At 39.1% G+C, this 18,899-nt stretch overlaps 1 protein-coding gene across 4 annotated transcripts in view; it reads left to right on the top strand.

Annotated features, from left to right (window-relative positions):
- The window catches only part of LOC144608513 (nucleus accumbens-associated protein 2-like), a 67,615-nt gene that overhangs the window by 37,510 nt on the left and 11,206 nt on the right, over positions 1-18,899 (top strand). For all 4 annotated transcript variants that reach the window (XM_078426371.1, XM_078426373.1, XM_078426374.1 and 1 more), the window contains exons 2-5: positions 1,220-2,107; positions 11,426-11,602; positions 17,090-17,195; positions 17,356-17,453. In XM_078426371.1, the coding sequence (XP_078282497.1) occupies positions 1,273-2,107; positions 11,426-11,602; positions 17,090-17,195; positions 17,356-17,453 (1,216 nt within the window). In that variant the 5' untranslated portion in view covers positions 1,220-1,272. The remainder of the gene's footprint in view (positions 1-1,219; positions 2,108-11,425; positions 11,603-17,089; positions 17,196-17,355; positions 17,454-18,899) is intronic.

Here is an 18,899-nt window from a genome sequence, read left to right as displayed (position 1 = left end):
GCTGCCTGTCCTGCTGAGCATTTTGTGTCTCTTCGATTTAAACCAGCATCTGCAGTTCTTTCCTACACAGTTTGATAAGTGGCAAATGAAAACAAGTGAGATAGGAATTTTAATGTATACCATTTTAAAAACTCCTCTTGAGCATGCTGGAAGCATGTTCCAAAGTAACATGGATATATACTTGAAAAGGTGGGTTGGGAGAACATATGGTAAAAGTATGATTGGATATCTCTGCAAGAATAAGATACTGAAATAACAGCATGCTGCTGTGAATCATTTCAGATAAAGTTAATGCCTTAATCTCTGCATTCCAGTAATGCTTTCTAAACTTTATAACGGTTTAAATTATTCATTATCGTACTGCATTGTTATTGAATAGGTTGAATTATTGCCACATTTCTTTAACAGAGCTTACTGTCCGACCAGCCATCTGATACCTTCAGACATTCATGGTGTTGAAATACTTAGCCAGGCCACCTGCTGTGTCTGTTGATACCAAAAAGGTGCATTGCAGGCAATAATCTCTTCATCTGTAGATAAACTGCTGAAATTCTGTCAGTTGTAATGCTACTAACTATTACATATGACACGATTAAAGGTAACAGTCTGTAGTTCCAATATTACTCCATACTTTGAAGAATTGATATGTTTTAATCTGTGAATAGCTCCATTGACCGTACTGCAGTGGGAGCTTTAGGATATGTTTATAATTCAAAACTATCTCAATTTCATTGGCATTGCTTAACAGCAAGGGATGGTATACAGTGCCTATTGCCATCCATTAAAGTGAGTCATCAAACTACAGCTTGTACCAATGCAAAGCTTCACATTAGCAGCAAGTTCACAGTACTGTGTTTAGAAGTCTAATTTCTAATTTGGTTAGCATTTAACTGCATCAATCAAAAGGTTCATTCATTCAAGTGTGCAGCCTGAATGTTAATAGCTGTGCTGTTCATTTGCATTCAGTGCACAAAAAAATCTAGGTCTTGTACAGATTGAGCCAGCTATAGAAGGGGGTTTTATCCTTTAAGGAAAACTGCAGGTAATTTGTGCTGCCGGGTTTTGAAATGGCTTTAATATTGAAACAAATGTTTATAATTTTTAGAGATTTTTGTTTGCCTTTAAATTGTGGTGTAGTATCAACATTGACATGTCGATTTTCTTTTTCTCTTTGCCATTTCCTCTTTCCCCACCCGACTTCCCAACCCTGTATTTGCAGTTTTATTTTGATGTCGTTGTGAGTCTTGCAAGGATCAGATCTGCACCTTTAACATGGCTCAGATCCTCCATCTTGAAATTCCAAATTTTGGGAACAATGTCCTGGGATGCCTGAACGAGCAGCGGTTGATGGGGTTATTTTGTGATGTCTCCATTGTGGTCAAAGGTCAAGCCTTCAAGGCACATAGAGCTGTGCTGGCTGCCAACAGCCTCTATTTCCGCGACTTGTTCAGTGGCAACAGCAAGAACGCATTTGAGCTACCCGCCACTGTGCCGCCCACTTGCTTTCAGCAAATCCTTTCCTTCTGTTACACCGGCAAACTTACCATGGCAGCTAGTGAGCAGCTGGTGGTGATGTACACAGCAGGCTTCTTGCAAATACAGCGTATTGTTGAGAAAGGGACTGAGCTGATGTTCAAAGTGAGCTCCCCGCACTGTGACTCTCAGACGACCTCTACCGAAGATGCTGGCTCTGAACCGCAAAGTCCCTGTCCTCTCCAGCCACCTGCCACCTTGACCGTTGTGTCCCCAGTTTTGCCCATTCCGCTGCTTTCCCGGGTGAAGAGTGAGCACTGTGAGCCAGATCTGATGACACCTGGTATTCATGCTCTCATGACAAAGCGCGAAGGTTCCAATAGCCACAACTGTTCAACTCCTTTGAAGTTACCTAGAGTTTCCTATCCTGGAACATGGGGTGCCACAACCTTTGTACAGCCAGTAAACTATGCTCCAGCAGAACGCTCCAGTCCAGGTGGAAGTAGTAATCAGACGACAGACAGTCCAACCTCTTACCATAATGACGAGGAGGAAGATGAGGATGAAGCATATGATACTATGACAGAGGATCAGTACGGACAGATGTACATCAAAACATCAGCAGGATACCCTGGTAAGAAAAGCAGTTTGGTATTAAGTTTGTTACTAATTTGTTCATTAATGCTTTCTGCTACCTTGGTATATTATGTGCCTTCCTTTATTTGATGGGATGAAAAAGAAGCACCAGCAACACATGGTCAGAGGGATACGAATAAGAAGCAACATTTAATAACAGCATTTGTTCCAGTAAATAGATTGTAGTATATGTTGTATATAATATGGTCTTCAGTTAGAATTTGAAAATTCCCTGCTTTATAAGCTCTGCTCATGTTAAGATTTGTTCATATATATTTTATCTGATTCAAAAACAAAGGGTCCATTAGTTTAAGATAAAAGTAAATTAATTTTCTGGTATTATACAGTAAAAATTATACATGGACTTGGAATGAATTCTGATTGGCACAGCACTAACTTCACGAAGCAATTGACAGAGTTCCTTCAGCACTTTATTTTTAGTTAAAAAAAAATAGAAGGTGCAACTGCCTAAGAAACTAATGAAATGGGATTGGAATATATGTTGAAACTTGTAAGGGGTTCATTGGAATTGCAACATTTATTTTAAATAATAATTTGCACAAATTACTAAAACGTTAATGGTACTAAATTTGCAAAAATTGAGCATTGGAGTTGAAATATTCAGCCTCAAAGAAAGACAAGATGCCACAAAGGCAATTTTTCAAAATGCAAATCCTGAGGGCCAAAATGCTTTTGAATTATATGATTATTTGAATTATTTTTCATTATTTGAAGCATTAAATGTACCTTTATAATTTAGGCTTTAAAGTAGGAACAGGTTATAAAAGGGAAGGAAAATTTGAAGAGAAATCCTTTTTATTTGCAGTTATACCGTACGATAGTGAAGAACAAAACATAGAACTGGGTGCCAAAGGGGGCTGAAGATTTATTTCGATGTTGTGATACCACTAAGATTGAAAAAAGGTTATGAAACCACAAATTATGTATTTTCTTGTTGTTTACACATTTGAAATTCTTGCGAGTGAGGACAACTATTTGGAAAGCCACTTAATTTATTATGCAGATCATGCTTCTAATTAGTTACTCCCTTGCCATATGGGCAGTCACATATTTCTTGAATGATCCAAATTGCACACACAGTTGTATTCAGAAATCCATTTTGTGTGTCAATCATTGAGGAATTTTTTGCTAACAACCTTAAAATTGCTTTTCAATAATGTGCTTTCATGGTTTTCACACTGAACTGACTCCAAGGTCATCCTTGCCCCTTCTCAACTGAAAGTCCAATTATTTTCAGCCATTTCTTACAACCAAGCTCTTTGATAATTGGAATTAGTGCTGCAATTTTTCTCCACAGTATTTCCATGACACACGTCTGTCTAGAATTCCAGTGACCTGAATGGAACATCAGTGCTTCACTCAGACAGTAATCTTCAGTATTTTTATGTAAAAACATACATTTCTTTGACTTGCACTGGACTGATTCGCTTTTATAATTTGGCAGTAGACTACTTTGTTATAGCTTACTTGGACCCTTTTAAATTCTGTATATTAACATTCCTCCAACTATTTGGCCATTTGATATTTTTATTTTTCATTGTACTGTTTATAGACATTTGTATTACATTTTAATTGACAGCTTTTCTGCCTAATTTAGTTTATAGATCCAATGCATTCTTAAGTGCCCACCTGGCATCCTCAAATCTGATCCACTCGAATTAAGTTTCTGTATCAGAGGTTCTAATGTAAACTATTCTAAGAATTTAAACACCGTTCGTGGAGCTATTATCTTTACTTCATTACTTTTATTACTTAAATATTGTACCTTTTGCAAGTGTTGTTTTGTACCCTAAAGACAATTTCTTATCTATTCTTAAATTTACTCCCATATCTTTCAACAAACATTAAGAACATAAGAAATAACAGGAGGAGCCCATTTGGCCCTTCAGTCCTATGTTGGTGATCATTGACTTCATGGCTGACTTTCAAAATTCATTCATTTACTTCAGTGCTATTTTCTCCCAGTATCTCCATAGCTCTTGATCCCCTTACCATCCTAAAATCTATTCATCAAATGACTATAAAACTGAGCCTCCACTGGGCTTCAAATGTGCACACCACCCGCTTGTATGAAGAAATTGGTCATCTCAGTCTAAAATGCCCATCCCCTTTATTCTGAAATTGTACTCCATGGTTTTAAACCAGAGGAGACATCCTCCATCTAGCCTGTTAAGGCTGTTTAGAGGATGTTTTGATGAGATCTCTCCCAATCTCTAGAAATAACTATGCCAGATTTCTCCACATTCTGCCAGCCTGCCATCCGTGGAACCAGTGTGGTGAATCTTTGCTGCACGCCCTATGTGCCAATACAACCCTTTTTTGGTTAAGGAAACCAAAATTGGACGTGATAATCCATGTGGAGGTGACATCAAACCCTGTACAGTTGCAATAAGGCTTCCTTACTCTGGTATACATAACTTCTTCAAGTAAGCAACGGCATACCATTTGCTGCCATAATCGTTGGCGCATCTGCATGTTAGCCTTCAACTTTATATAAATATATATGTTTGTTTCAACATCACGCTACCAGATCTCATTTAACATATAGTTTGCTTTTCTGACATGCACTAAACATAACAATCCAACATTTTTCCACATTCCATCTGCTATGTTCTCATGCACTCATTTCATTTTCAAATAGGGATGAAAAGCTTTCATATCTATAGATTATGACAAGCTTGGGGCCAAGCACCGATCCCCATGGTATCTGACTAAGCGAAGCCAGTAAAACTGAAAATGATCAGTATAATCCTATTGTTTGCTTCCTGTCTAATTATCTAACAGAAGATCAACCCAAGTCAGTATCTTATCACTAATTCTGTTTGCTTTTACTTAACTAACTTTCCATATATTAATTAGCTGTTGAAAGTCCAAATACTGCACATCTGCCAAATATGAACTTTCTGCAATAAGATCTTTTGCTGTTGGAAATGCTTTTTTTATTGATCTATTAAGTTAGGCAAAAGCTTAAAAACTGACCTAATGAGACAATTTATTAAATGCAATTACATTTTTGGTTGAGATTCTGCAAGTACTGCCAGTTTTTCTGTATTTCAGTAATTTGTATTGATTGATCTTTGTCTGCTGTGGGTCTTGGAATTATTCGCAAATTTCAAAAAGTGACAATTATCTGTGTAAAGCTGTTAACAAGCTTCCAGTGCAGATTTTATAATCAATCATTAAAATAACTTAATCTGATATGGGATCAAACAACTCTATCTGTAGTGCATCATGTTCTGCTTAAAATATAACTTTCTTGTATAATGGCCAACATGTGATTTAAATTAGTCTAGATAAATCAATTAGTCTTGGCAATTGTATGTAGATTCAGATTGTGATACAGATTGAAGTTATGACACAGGATCTGCCATTTGGCGCAACTATTGTGTGTTTACCTGTTTTCTCAATTCCTGGTTTTCCTTTCCCATTGCTGGCAAAATTCCACAACATTGCAAGCGCCTATTTAGAAAAAATCGTAGTTTGTTACAAGACTGCAACTATTTTCTGTTTTTAGCTCTCTCACCTGCTAAGATCTATCTGCTGTTCTACCTTGTTGCTTTGTAACATGAAACGGTTGAATACAGGAGTTTAATGTTTTGTTCTGGTAGAAAGGCATATTTTAATCAAGAACCCATTTAAATCTTATTTTAAAACAGTATTTTTAATTAATTAAAATATTTTAAATTAATTAATATTTTTTCCCCCTGGATTTTGTGATTTCAGTGGAATAGTAGCAGCAAACTGCTCCAATCCAGGCACCATTCTGGTGAATGTCCTGTGCACTTTCTCTGGTGCAACCATTTTAAGATGATCACTCTTTCCTAATAGTTGGTTACTTCACTTTGCCTGAATTTCCAGAAGCAAGCTGTGCCACGCCATCTTCCTTGCCGGGCCAAAAATGCACTAATTTGGGGATAATATATTTTGGAAAGGGAGAATTCAAGAACAGGAAACAGTATGAATAAAGTGATCACTTTGGGGTTGAGACGTATGATCAGTGGAGTGTTTCAGGAATTAATCTGAAAGATTTCATGAGATTACACTACTTTAATTCCCATCTAGTTTGAATGAAGAATATTTCCCATATTACAATTAGGACTGCAGGGTGCAGTGGATGTTATCTGCATTTGACGGCTTGAGTTTTGGGAGAGTTTGATTAGCTGGGAGGATATTGCCCATTGTACTTAGTTCCCAGCAATATTCCTGAAAATCTCCAAGCTCAAGCATCCTTCCTGAATTGTGCTAGGCAGAACCATGCACAATGCTTACGGCCTAACTTTACATTTCCAGCATAACCCCTCTCTGACTTTACAATTTGTTCCTCCTGTAAATTAGGAATGCTTTGTTCATGTCTTGATATCTTTGGGTATCCAGACTCAAAGTTTGAAAGTATAGGATCTGGTCCTTCAGCCCACTCTATCCATGCCAAGCACCCATATACAACAGTTCCAAAATTTTCCCCCATTATGAGCATCCACTCTAATCCATGTCCACATCACTTGTTGGCATGGTGTCTTGTATTAAAACTCTTGCCTGGTTAGGCTTCCCCAGTTTCATTGTCTCATACTTCTCTGGATTGAATTTGATTTGCTATATTCCTGTGCATCTACCCAGTATATTATACCTGTTTCCAGTCTGCAACCTTTCTCCTTGTTGTGAACCACAAAGCTAATTATTATTTAAAAACTTCTTCAATAACCTGTCAACCAGGATCTTCTGGAATTGCAAATCATTGTTGACCATTTTGCATTGTCTCACCACATAAAAACATACTATATCACTGAGTTCAAGCTATTGATTCAAGCATTCCTGAGTTTCTAGTCTAGGTTTAGTCATGCGTTTTGTTTGGTAACTTTGCTTGTGGTTGGCGTGGGGAAAATAAAACAGCTTGGATTTTTGCAGGAAGGTAAAATATTTAGCCGACAATATATACCTGGTGCATATGAAATACGTTATCAACAAAGCCTATTTGCCATTTAAATTGAAATTACTAAAGATTATACACTTATGAATTTATTTTAGATCCTAACATTAAGTACAAAACTAAAAATATTAATGTTACTTACACTAAATTCTTATGGTGGATGTTTTTTCTAAGTTTCGTATTCTGTATTCATCTCTGATCCGAAATGAGTGGCTTCCAAGCTGATTTTAGGGCATACTGTTGTAAACTCGATCTAATTGTGAGCTAAGTTTCCAATTACATATTCTACATTATTACAATTACAAATGTGCAATAGCCCACCCAACCTCTTCTCCAGTTGTTTTCAATGGTCTAGGTTCGGAGACTAGAATTCTCTGCATATACATAAAATGTTCCCTCTTTTTAAAATGCTACTTTAAAATGGATGTCTTTAAAATGCTTCTCATAACTTACTAGTTGCATTTGATAAAACTCATTCAGACAATTTACTATCGAGTCATAGAGTGAAGGTAGACACTATATGCTGGTCGTGGGACAGCGTGACAGGCAGCATCTCTGGAGAGAAGGAATGGGTGACGTTTTGGGTCGAGACCCTTCTTAGATGTGTGGAAACAGGTCCTTCGGTCCAACTTGCCCACACTGGCCAACATGTCCCAGCTACAAGTAGTATAAGAAAATAACTGCAGATGCTGGTACAAATCAATTTATTCACAAAATGCTGGAGTAACTCAGCAGGTCAGGCAGCATCTCGGGAGAGAAGGAATGGGTGACGTTTCGGGTCGAGACCCTTCTTCAGCTACACCCACCTGCGCTTGGTCCATATCCCTCCAAACCTGTCCAATCCATATACCTATCTAACTGTTTCTTAAATGTTGGGATAGTCCCAGCCTTAACTACGTCATCTGGCAGCTTGTTCCACACACCCACCACCCTTTGTGTGAAAATGTTACCTCTCAGATTCCTATTAAATCTTTTTCCTTCACCTTGAACCAATGTCCTCTGGTCCTCAATTCCCCATCTCTGAGCAAGAGACTGTGCATCTACCCGATCCATTCCTCTCATGATTTTATACACCTCTATAAGATCACCCCTCATCCTGCATTCCAGGGAATAGAGACCCAGCCTACTCAACCTCTCCCTATAGCTCACTCCCTCTAGTCCCGGCAACATCCTCGTAAATCTTCTCTGAACCCTTTCAAGCTTGACAATACCATTCCTATAATATGGTGCTCAGAACTGAACACAATATTCTAAATACGGTCTCACCAATGTCTTATACAACTGCAACATGACCTCCCAACTTCTATACGCTGACTGATGAAGGCCAATATGCCAAAAGCCTTTTTGACCACCTTATCTAGCTGCGACTTGACCTTCAAGGAACCATACACTTGCACTCCTAGATCCCTCTGCAGAGGCCTACCATCCACTGTATAGGTCCTGCCCTTGTTAGACGTCCCAAAATGCAAAACTTCACACTTCTCTGTATTAAATTCTATCAACCATTCCTCAGCCCACCTAGCCAATCGATGCAGATCCTACTGCAATCTTTCACAACCATCTGCAAAACCACCCACTTTTGTATCATCAGCAAACTTGCTAATATTGCCCTGGTTGTTCTCATCCAAATCATTGATGTAGATCACAAATAGTAATGGACAACTAGTCACAGGCCTCCAGTCCAAGAAGCTACCTGCCACCATCACCCTCTGCTTCCTTCCATGGATACCTGCCACCATCACCCTCTGCTTCACCCATCTCTCCTTGGATCCCATGCGATCTAACCTCCCAGAGCAGCCTACCATGCTGAACCTTATTGAACGCCTTACTGAAATCCATGTATACAACCATCTACAGCTCTGCCCTAATCCACCTTTTTGGTCACGTCTTCAAAAACTCAATCAGATTTGTGAGACACGACCTCCCACATACAAAACCATGCTGACTATCCCTAATCACCCCTTGCCTGTCCAAATGCCTGTAAGAGTTTCCAACCTGGGGTAAATTTTGCCGACCCAGGGGGTAAATTTGTTGATTCTGGATTTGTACATATGGACTGACTGTGTTTGCTTCTGGTGTTCCGGTATCTGTTCATCATTAGTTGTTCATAAATAAGTGAAATAACATTGTTATGTGCTATTATTGTTATTTGAACTTAAAATAATAATGTTAAAAACATTGTTTTAAAATTTCCCCTTTGTCGGTTGCTTTATTATGGTAGAAGTGTAAACTCAAATTGCTGAACAAAATAGGGTGGGGGTAAATTTACTTTCGAAAAGTTGCAATGGGGTAAACGGGACGAAAAAGGTTGGGAACCTCTGCTGTATAATCTATCTCGTAACTTTCCAACTACAGTAACTCTCTAGTAACTTTTCAACTACAGATGTTAATCTCACCGGCTTAAAGTTCCCAGCAATTTCCCTGCAGTCCTTCTTGAAACGAGGCACCTTTGCCAACCTCCAGTCTTCCGGCACCTCTCCAGTATTTGAAGACGACTCGTAAATTTCAACCAGGGCTCCCACACTGTCCTCGGATATATCTGATCAGGCCCTGGAGATTTGTCTACCTTCATAAACGATAGTACCTTCAGCATTTCTTCGACGGTAACACTGACTGATCTCAAGACACTTCTATTAACTGCCCCAAGTTCCTCCGTCATACTGTCTTTCTCCTCGGTAAATACAGCAGAGAAATACTCATTGAGTACCTTGCCCATCTCCTGTGGCTCCACACAGAGGTGACCGCTTTGATTCCTGAGAGGTCCCACTCTCTCTCTAGTTACCCTTTCCCCCCTTATGTATTTATAAAATCTTTTGGGATTGTCCTTAATGCCACCCGCCAGAGCTATCTCCTGGCCCTTTTCTGCTCCTCTGATCTCCTTTTTCAGTTTACTCCTTAGTTCCCGAAACTCCTCCAGGGATGCACTTGATCCCAGCTGCCTATACCTGTCCCATGCATCCTTCTTGTTTTTGACCAATGCCTCAATTTCCCTTGTCAGCCAAGCTTCCTTACATTTGCCTGCTTTGCCCTTCACTCTAACAGGGACGTACGTATCCTGAGCTTTTGTCAGCACACTTTTAAAAACATCCCACTTGGCTGATGTTCCTTTCCCCTCAAATAACCTGCTCCAGTCAACTTGAGCGAGACCTCTCATACCCTCAAAGTTGGTCTTACCCCAGTTGAGCATTTTAACACCTGGACCCTCTTTGTCCCTATCCATAACTATCTTAAACCTAATCGAACTGTGGCCACTTGTCCCAAAAGGCTCCTCCATAAACACTTTATTAACTTGCCCTTCCCAATTTCCCAATACTAGATCCAGTGTTGCCCTCTCACGTGTGGGGGACTCTATATTGATACCCTTAAACACGTTTGGGATTGACTGAGGTGAAAGTAAATTTCTTTATGTAGGTAATTGTTGAAACATTCATTGGTAACTTTTTTTGCAGCAAAGCAGTCACAAATTTTAAGGGATAAGTACTTGAAGCAAGGGAAGATACAAGCCATGGGAAGGACCGAGAACAAAGATAATTGAAACATAGCTGAATTACTTCCTGTGCTATTAACATCTTTTGATCCATCAACATCAGACAGCTTTGCACAACAGTTGATTTCTGTAGCCTTTCAAAACCTCAATTCATTGGCGTAGATTAATTGTATGAGAAAATAACTGCAGATGCTGATACAAATCGATTTATTCACAAAATGCTGGAGTAACTCAGCAGGTCAGGCAGCATCTCGGGAGAGAAGGAATGGGTGACGTTTCGGGTCGAGACCCTTCTTCAGACTGAAATGCTGCCTGACCTGCTGAGTTGCTCCAGCATTTTGTGATTAAGGCGTAGATTAATTAGCATGTTCAAATATTTACAGTGATTTCTCAAAGTCAGTTTTTGGATTCTTGGTGAATGAATGTGTTCAATGGATTATGGACTTAAATTACAGTGTTGTGGCCGACTGTATTAACATAAAAATGTTAATACATTTTTAACATTGTCAGGAAATATCTCAGCAAGGGTTGCTCTGACTGATCTTTCCGCTTTATTATAATGAAGTTCTTTGTGAATTACAGGATATGATTCAATGGATTAAGAACCTGAGTGCCAGCATCAAACATAGACACAGATTCATACCTATGAGTTAGTCACACTTTATACATGTAGATTTAACTGCAGATTCTCATAAAAACATCTCGAAGAACTTCAATCACTTTTATTGCACGTTATTTAAAATTGTTGTATCCTAAGATGATGAAAAATACTCATATCCTCCTATTCCTCCACTTGAGGAATAATTTGCATGTCCTCTCTGCTGTTGTCATATATTTTACATTGTTGCAGTTTTTACTGTGTAGCATATTTCTATTTATTTTAGCACAAGAGAAAGTTGCACAGCTAACAAACCACATGACTGTGGAAAATCGCTCTTGTGTGCTTGTCCGTCGTGATCTGGTTGCACTTCCTGCCAGCCTCATCAGTCAGATTGGTTACAGATGTCACCCCAAGCTGTACTCTGAGGGTGACCCTGGTGAGAAACTGGAACTTGTCTCGGGTAAGCATAATTTAAAACCTTGATTCTTCACTTGTGAAGAAGATACAATGTTCAGTGCATTATTGAAAAAGTGAGCTGTCATTAGACCAGACCTCCCGATTAAGTTTGGGGAGACCTTTAACGCTACAGTCTTTTCAGTAATAATTTGAGTTTTCTGTTATTTGAATCCTTTGATTTTTGTTTTGCTTTTACTCTCTGCTTTCCATGCATGAAACTTCTGTGGTACCCGAATGAGGAGAGCCAATAAATTGAAGATCTGAGTGGTGTTTACAATGTAGTCAAAAGAGGTCTAAGCTGATTAGAAATGTATCCTGCAATTTTTACCTTCCTGTCCCCCACCCCTCCTCCAACGTGAATCCTTCATTTTTACTCTAATGGAGAATGAAATATGTCACTATTGTTCCACTTGAATCCACGCAAACATCCTCAATGACAATGTAGATCTCTTCACTCTACAAAACTTTTTTCATTGGCAACCATGCTTTTAGTTGCTTGGGCCCCAAGCTTTAGACCTCCTTTCCAAATTCTCTACACCTCTCCAGTGCAATGGAATTAGAAGCCTGTATCGCTCTCTTGCAATGTATGTGTTGATGCTGCTTACTGATAAACACTTTTGATTATTTTATGGGCTCTTACAGATGTTAAAATTAATTAAAAGGTTTTGGATATTGTTTTGAGTTCAGTCTAAAATTTGTAATGAGTACACCAATTTAAGGAAATTTCCACCAACAGATTGAACATTGGAAAGAAACATAATTTATAGAAAAATATGGATTACGTATAGGAAGAGATAAGTTTGACTGAGCATCATGTTCAGCACAGACATTGTGTGCCAGAGGATCTGATCCCTTACTGTACTGTTCTATGTTCTTTTGCCTACTTGATTTTAGACAATCTCAATGCACTTAGATATTTCAATCTGTAGAGTGCTGCATAAAAATAGGGCTTTTTATATACTTTTTACATTTTATGCAGTAGCTGGATTTTATTGTAAAATGACAGCTAGCTAGCACTTAAGGTCAGTAGTTTGAGTACACCATAAATCACCATGCATTTTAGCTAGTTCAAAGGTGCTAGAGCTCAAATATAATGATTTAAAAACTGTTAAATGTTTAATGCCAGTGAGAACTAACATGCTTTATCTGTGATGTAGTGGAAGTTATCCATTAAATGTATACTCTTCAGTTGAGAAGAGATTTTATTTTATCATAGAAGTAATTTCTAGAGCACCATGCATTCAGCTGCAGACCAATAATCTTTCCCTCTCTCTTGCCTATTTTCTTTGCATTACTTGCTGCACGCATATGAATGTTCAATGGTAAAGTTTCTTGCCTTAAAGGGGGCTCTACATTTTGTTTGTCTTTTGGCCTCCTTCTTCTTCTTAAGCCTTTTCCTCCTCTCGGGAGCATAGGCCATTGACAAATGTCCTCCACCTCACTCGGTTGCTGGCTGTTCTTTCGAGATCTCCCCAGTTGAGCCCACTCCCAGACATTTCTGCCTGGACACCTCTTCTCCAGCTGTTCTTGGGGCGACCTCTTTTCCATTTTCCTTGGGGGTTCCATTTCAGGGCTTGCCAGGTGATGTTTGTGGCAGGTTTTCTGAGAGTGTGTCCAATCCAACTCCATTTTCTCCTTCGAATTTGTAAGTCAATGGGATCCTGGCTTGTTCTTTTCCACAGGTCCACATTGCTTACTTTGTCTCTCCTCCAGATGTTTAGTATTCTCCTGAGGCAGGTATTAATGAATGTTTGCAGCCTGTTGTGTGTTTTGTTGTTTTCCATGTCTGATCCATTTAGCATTACCTGCTTCACATTTGAATTAAAGATGCGTATTTTGGTGTTGATTGAGATGTATTTTGAGCTCCAGATCTTCCTGAGCATGTTAAACACCCCCCTAGCCTTATTGATTCTGCTTTTTATGTCTGCATCTTTGGCTTCCTCTACAAAAATAAAATTTATGACTTGGTGGTTATGAAATGTGTTAGACAAACCAGCAGTCTCATAAAGGAAAGCCACAGTATCTCCATGCAAGACCACAAGATCAATAAGAAAAAAGTGTGTTTTTAAGGCACATAAGTTGAGGGACATTGCAAATTTTTGATAAATATACAAAATTTCAAGAAATGAGATTATTATTTAAATTACCATTTTGTGTTATCTTGTTTACACTTTTAAAGTGGGTGTTAAGCCTATTAACATCCTTTCGAATAGCAAACCGAATCATAGTGATCTATTTTACATTTTTTAATGTAAATATCAGATATATTATGATTTACCCCTTGATGTATCACCATTGCCATCTAAAAGGCTCGTTGTGTGGAATGCTCTCTACTTGTTTTGATGGGTGTCATCGATGTCCTCTGATCTGAAAATTCCACTTAATCAGCAACTAATCTGCCTTGAGCATCCATTTTTTCCACCTCCTCTTTCAATGCCTGCTGAATGTAAAGTACTGGCTTCTCTGACTTATAAAACCATAACCTCCAAAAGGATAAGTTTTGGGGGCATGGGAACACAAACTTCCAAGTTGCACACAATCATGACTTCATCAGCCTGACATTTTTTGACATTGATTCAAAATCTTCAATATTTCTAACAGCGTTTTGGGAGTACCTCTAAAGAGTACTGTTATTAATTAAGCTGTGGTGTGCAGGGAATGTTCTTAAGGTCTTGCAGTAAAAGGTGTTGGATCCTATTGAATGCTTTATTATATTAGACTGTTAGTCATTTGGCGCAATGCTTCACCAGAGCAAACACCAAAATCATTTCTCCCTTGCTGTCTGAGCCTTCATGCACATTGCTCTTAAGATGGCAGCTTTGAGAATAGGCCATCATCTATCTCTGGAATGTGTTTACACCAAGAGGTTAAGGAAAGATGCACAATGGACATTGTCAAGATTCATCTTGAGCAGTTGCATAACACTGGACTCTTGTGTTCTACAGAATTTTCAGAGTGAATTTCCATCCTGACTAGAACTGTGTACACTCAACTGAGTATTCACATGGAATATAATGAGAACACTGATTCATTCCTGCCCAATGGGCTATTGATAACATTGAGAATGTATACATAATGTACTGGCATATTTACAAATCATGTTTTCCACAGGTGGAAAAAATATATAATTGGTTAAATTTTGGGTGTGCTCATTGTAGCACTATACAAGTACTGTCTAAATCATGTTTAACCCACTGTTGTTCCTGATAGAAGAAATATCACTGTTCTTTGGCAACCCTATTTATATAAGGAAATTGAATTCAAGCTAGCTGTGCACATTATTCAGATTTTTTTTAAGGTTCCAATGCCTGATTAACTGTTATGCTTCTGATATTATGCACTCTAAGTGCAAAATGCAAAAAATTATTTAAACAGATACTGATTATATTAGTGATAAGTTCTGGGCTCTCTGCAACCCATACAGGACCCTGCCCATGATGAAAGAGTTTTGGGTGGGTGAAGGATGGGCTGTATGTTGCTGGTCCTACAGAAGAGTGTTTCTATATGCCATATCTCTACTGCGGGAGTTCAATGCTCCTGTGTGACAAATCCATGCTTTTTGCCAGAAGCATCCTGTTAATATTCTGTATATCTTTGTTCTGGTGAACCACAAGTGGTTCTTGTAACATCCTTGTTTTCATTTAGAGCAGCAGTCTGTTTGTGAATGACATCTTGCTGCTCAGTGAAGATTGTGGTTTACTCATGACTGGTTGCTACCTTGTGGCATATTGCCAATCCTTCAGAGCTTTAAACCATGGTTGTAGCCAGATGTTTAGCTGGGTTAGTGCAAGACTGTGCAGAAACAAATGTGGCCCCTGAGCCAATAAGTGTTGAGTAATGGGAATAACCCGAATCCCCGACACAGTGAACATTGCATCCAGGAGGTATTGGTGTCCTTGCTGTGCACAACCATTTGCCAGAGTTTGGGGATCCTCCAAACATGCCTTCTTTTTGTGAGGCAAACCTTAACAGTTAACTAACTTGTGCATTCCCATTTGTCTTTTTGACAGCATTGCAATTGTGGTACACATCTGAGTGCACTTAGGCAGTACATATATTTACAACCCCTCCCACCCCAGATTCCTTGTGCATGCTGCCAGGCTAGAGGCTATTTCCTCATTGTATCTCAGTGTTCCTGGTGCACATTATCCCAGTCACTTCTTGACTGGTTCTTCTATCAGCAGCACTGTGGGTTTCCTGCTTTCCCCACACCCTGTTTATAATGCACAGCTTCCTACCTTCTGCCTCTGGTGTCAGGATTTAGATATTGCGTTCAGTGAATCTATTGGTCTCCCCTTTCCCTGCCATCTGTAGCTATTTAAATTGGTGGCCGTTTTATATTGTTGCTGATGTTTGGTAGCCATGGGAACTTTTCTTTTTATAAGCTAATGGCCCTTTGGCATTTGTATACAGCAAAAGGTCAGAAGCAGCAATAAACGGAGGTTCTTTCAGGAATTAAGCAGGTTAAGCATGGTATATGTTTCTGGGCATAAACCATGCTGCTGCTGTTTCAAACAATTCTTTGGTCAATTAATTTTTTTTGTGTGGGGTACCGGAATGGATATTAGCTCTGGATACAGCTGCAGTGTAGCACACCAGAAAAGGTGGAATCCCAGCAACTTTGGCAAGCACGAGTTTTAAACCATGGTGTATCAGCAATTTGATTTACAAGGTTTGTTTACTTAAAAGAAATTAGTTTAGTTAGGTGTAGCAGTGCAGACACAGGTTCTTCGACCCACCGACCAGCGATCCTCGCACACTAACACTATCCGACACACACACTAGGGACAATTTATACTTGTACCAAACCAATTAACCTACAAACCTGTATGTCTTTGGAGTGTGGGAGGAAACTGAGGATATCGGAGAAAACCCACGTGGTCACTGGGGAAACGTACAAACAGAACCCGGGTGTCCGGTGCTGCTAGCGCTCTAAGGCAGCAACTCCACCGCTGTGCCACTGTGCAGCCCTATTCATTTTGGGTAAAATTAGTTCTTTAGGTTTGGGACAGGTGTTGAAGAAAAGACTAATTGCAAACAGAATATTTAAACTAAAATAAGCAGATGTCATGTACATGCATTAGCAAATTTATCAGCACTTACTAATGCGTCTTCCTGAAAAAAGATATGAATTGTGATTTTAATAATAGTTTTGTTAAAGAAAAGGTTGCGTTCTCTAAAAATCTATTCCAATCTGGTCTGGTGTCTAAATTTATATTTATTTAAATGCTCCCCTCTTGTAGTTACGCGGACCGTGGCATGCTATCTTTCTCTGTAGATTACAGGGTACTTAAATACGAGTATCCCAGCCCTTGTTAAAGAAAGCAAGGAGCTTTTGTTCACTTGAGGTAATTACTTCTCATGCATAATTCTCTGAAACACCCCAAGAGCCTTGCAGTTGAACAGAATATTGTCTCTATCACTTATTTCTGGAACCATTCAAGGACAATGCAGAGGACTACAGCAGTTTAATGTGTTTGTCCATTGGCAGGTTCTGGAGTTTATATCACCCGGGGTCAATTGATGAACTGTCACCTCTGCGCTGGGGTCAAACACAAGGTGCTCCTTCGCCGCCTGCTTGCCTCATTCTTTGATCGGTGAGTAACAGAATCACAACCCTGCTATGTAGCTTAAATTTGCCTCCAATTTGAACCAAAGAACATAGTGATTTGCTATAAATAACTTTTTTTTTGTTTTCTTAGCCAACAAACTCTTAGTTCTGGTAAGGATAATGAGATGGTTTTCATTATTTTTCAGCAACACATTGGCAAATAGCTGTGGCACTGGGATCCGTTCCTCCACCAGTGACCCCAGTAGAAAGCCTTTGGATAGCAGGGTCTTGAATGCAGTAAAACGTGAGTTGTAATCGGTTGATTCATTCTTGCCATAAATAGAGAAAATTAGCGTGCTTGAAGCTGTGCAATAATCTAAGCGAATTTATGTAGATTTAACATTAAGATTTTGTTGAAAAGAACCAGTTGAGTGATTGGTTATATGTGGCTTCTCCTCCTCTCATTACTCTTAAAAGATATATTTTCACATTAGAAAATTGACCCAGAGTTCTTCAGTGTGAATGCAACTGATGAGGCAAAAATTGAGAGATCAGATGGAATGATTAAAGATGTTAACCAAAATTGGGCTTCGTGGAAATACTTGGAGAAGGAGGTGGAACTGAAGAGGAGTTTAAATTGGGAAATTTAAAATCAGGGATTTGTGTTGTTATTGGCATGTTCCCAGTTAGTGGGGTAAGTACAAGAAAATACAGAGGAGCCAGGGTCGGAAGGAGAATTCAGAGAAGACAATATTGAAGAAAGCTGCCAAAGTGGGGGAGGCATCTACATTATCTTTAACAATATTTGATGTCTGGGGAATGAAGAATCTGATGATGGCTCTGAGAAGAATCTGAATGGAGCTGTGTGTTGCATGCTCATCAATTGAAATGATCAATAATAGGATGTAAAGTATTAGAGTCATACTGCATAGAAACAGGCCCTTCGGCCGAACTTGCTTATGCTAACCAAGTTGCCCCATTTACACTAATCCTACCTACCTGCATTTGGTTCATATCCCTCTAACCCATTCCAATCCTGTATCAGTCCAATTGTCTTTTAAATATTCTTATTGCACCTGTCTCCACTGCCTCCTCTGGCAGTTCATTCCATTTACCCACCATCCTCTGAGTGAAAAAGTTGTCCCTCTGGTTCTTACTAAATCTTTCTCCTCTCGCCTTAAATCTATATCCTCTGGTTCTTGATTCCCCTCCTCTGGATAATAGACAATGTGCATTCATCTAATCTATTCCCCTCATGAGTTTATACAACACTATAAGATCACTCCTCAGTCTCCTGCGCACAAAAGAATATCGTCCAAGCCTATCTATAGCTCAGATCCTCCAGTCCTGGCAACATCCTTGTATATCTTCTCTGCACTCTTTCCAATTTAACGACATCCTTCCAATAGCAGGTGACCAAAACTGAACACAAATGTGGCCTCACCAATGTCTTGTACAACTGCAACATAACATCCCAACTTCGATACATTAAGAAATTCAACTAGTTAAACATTTTTATGAGAGCTCTAATGTCTAAGATTAACTTGTATTGAACATGCATCATTGCTGAATTGTGCATGCGTGGGACATTTTTTAAATTTGGTACATAAAATCAGAAACATATTTTGACTCAACATATCCAAAGCCAGGTGGAAGCAAGAGATGTAATGCTGAGGATCTGTAAGGTGCTGCCAGGTCGTATTTGGAGCACTGTGAGCAAATTTAGGCCCCGTATCTGAGGAAGGATGTG

Source organism: Rhinoraja longicauda, chromosome 31, assembly GCF_053455715.1.
Source record: "Rhinoraja longicauda isolate Sanriku21f chromosome 31, sRhiLon1.1, whole genome shotgun sequence".
Lineage (NCBI taxonomy): Eukaryota > Metazoa > Chordata > Chondrichthyes > Rajiformes > Arhynchobatidae > Rhinoraja > Rhinoraja longicauda.
Note: the sequence above shows the minus strand (reverse complement) of the source record. Positions and strands in the feature narration are given on the sequence as shown.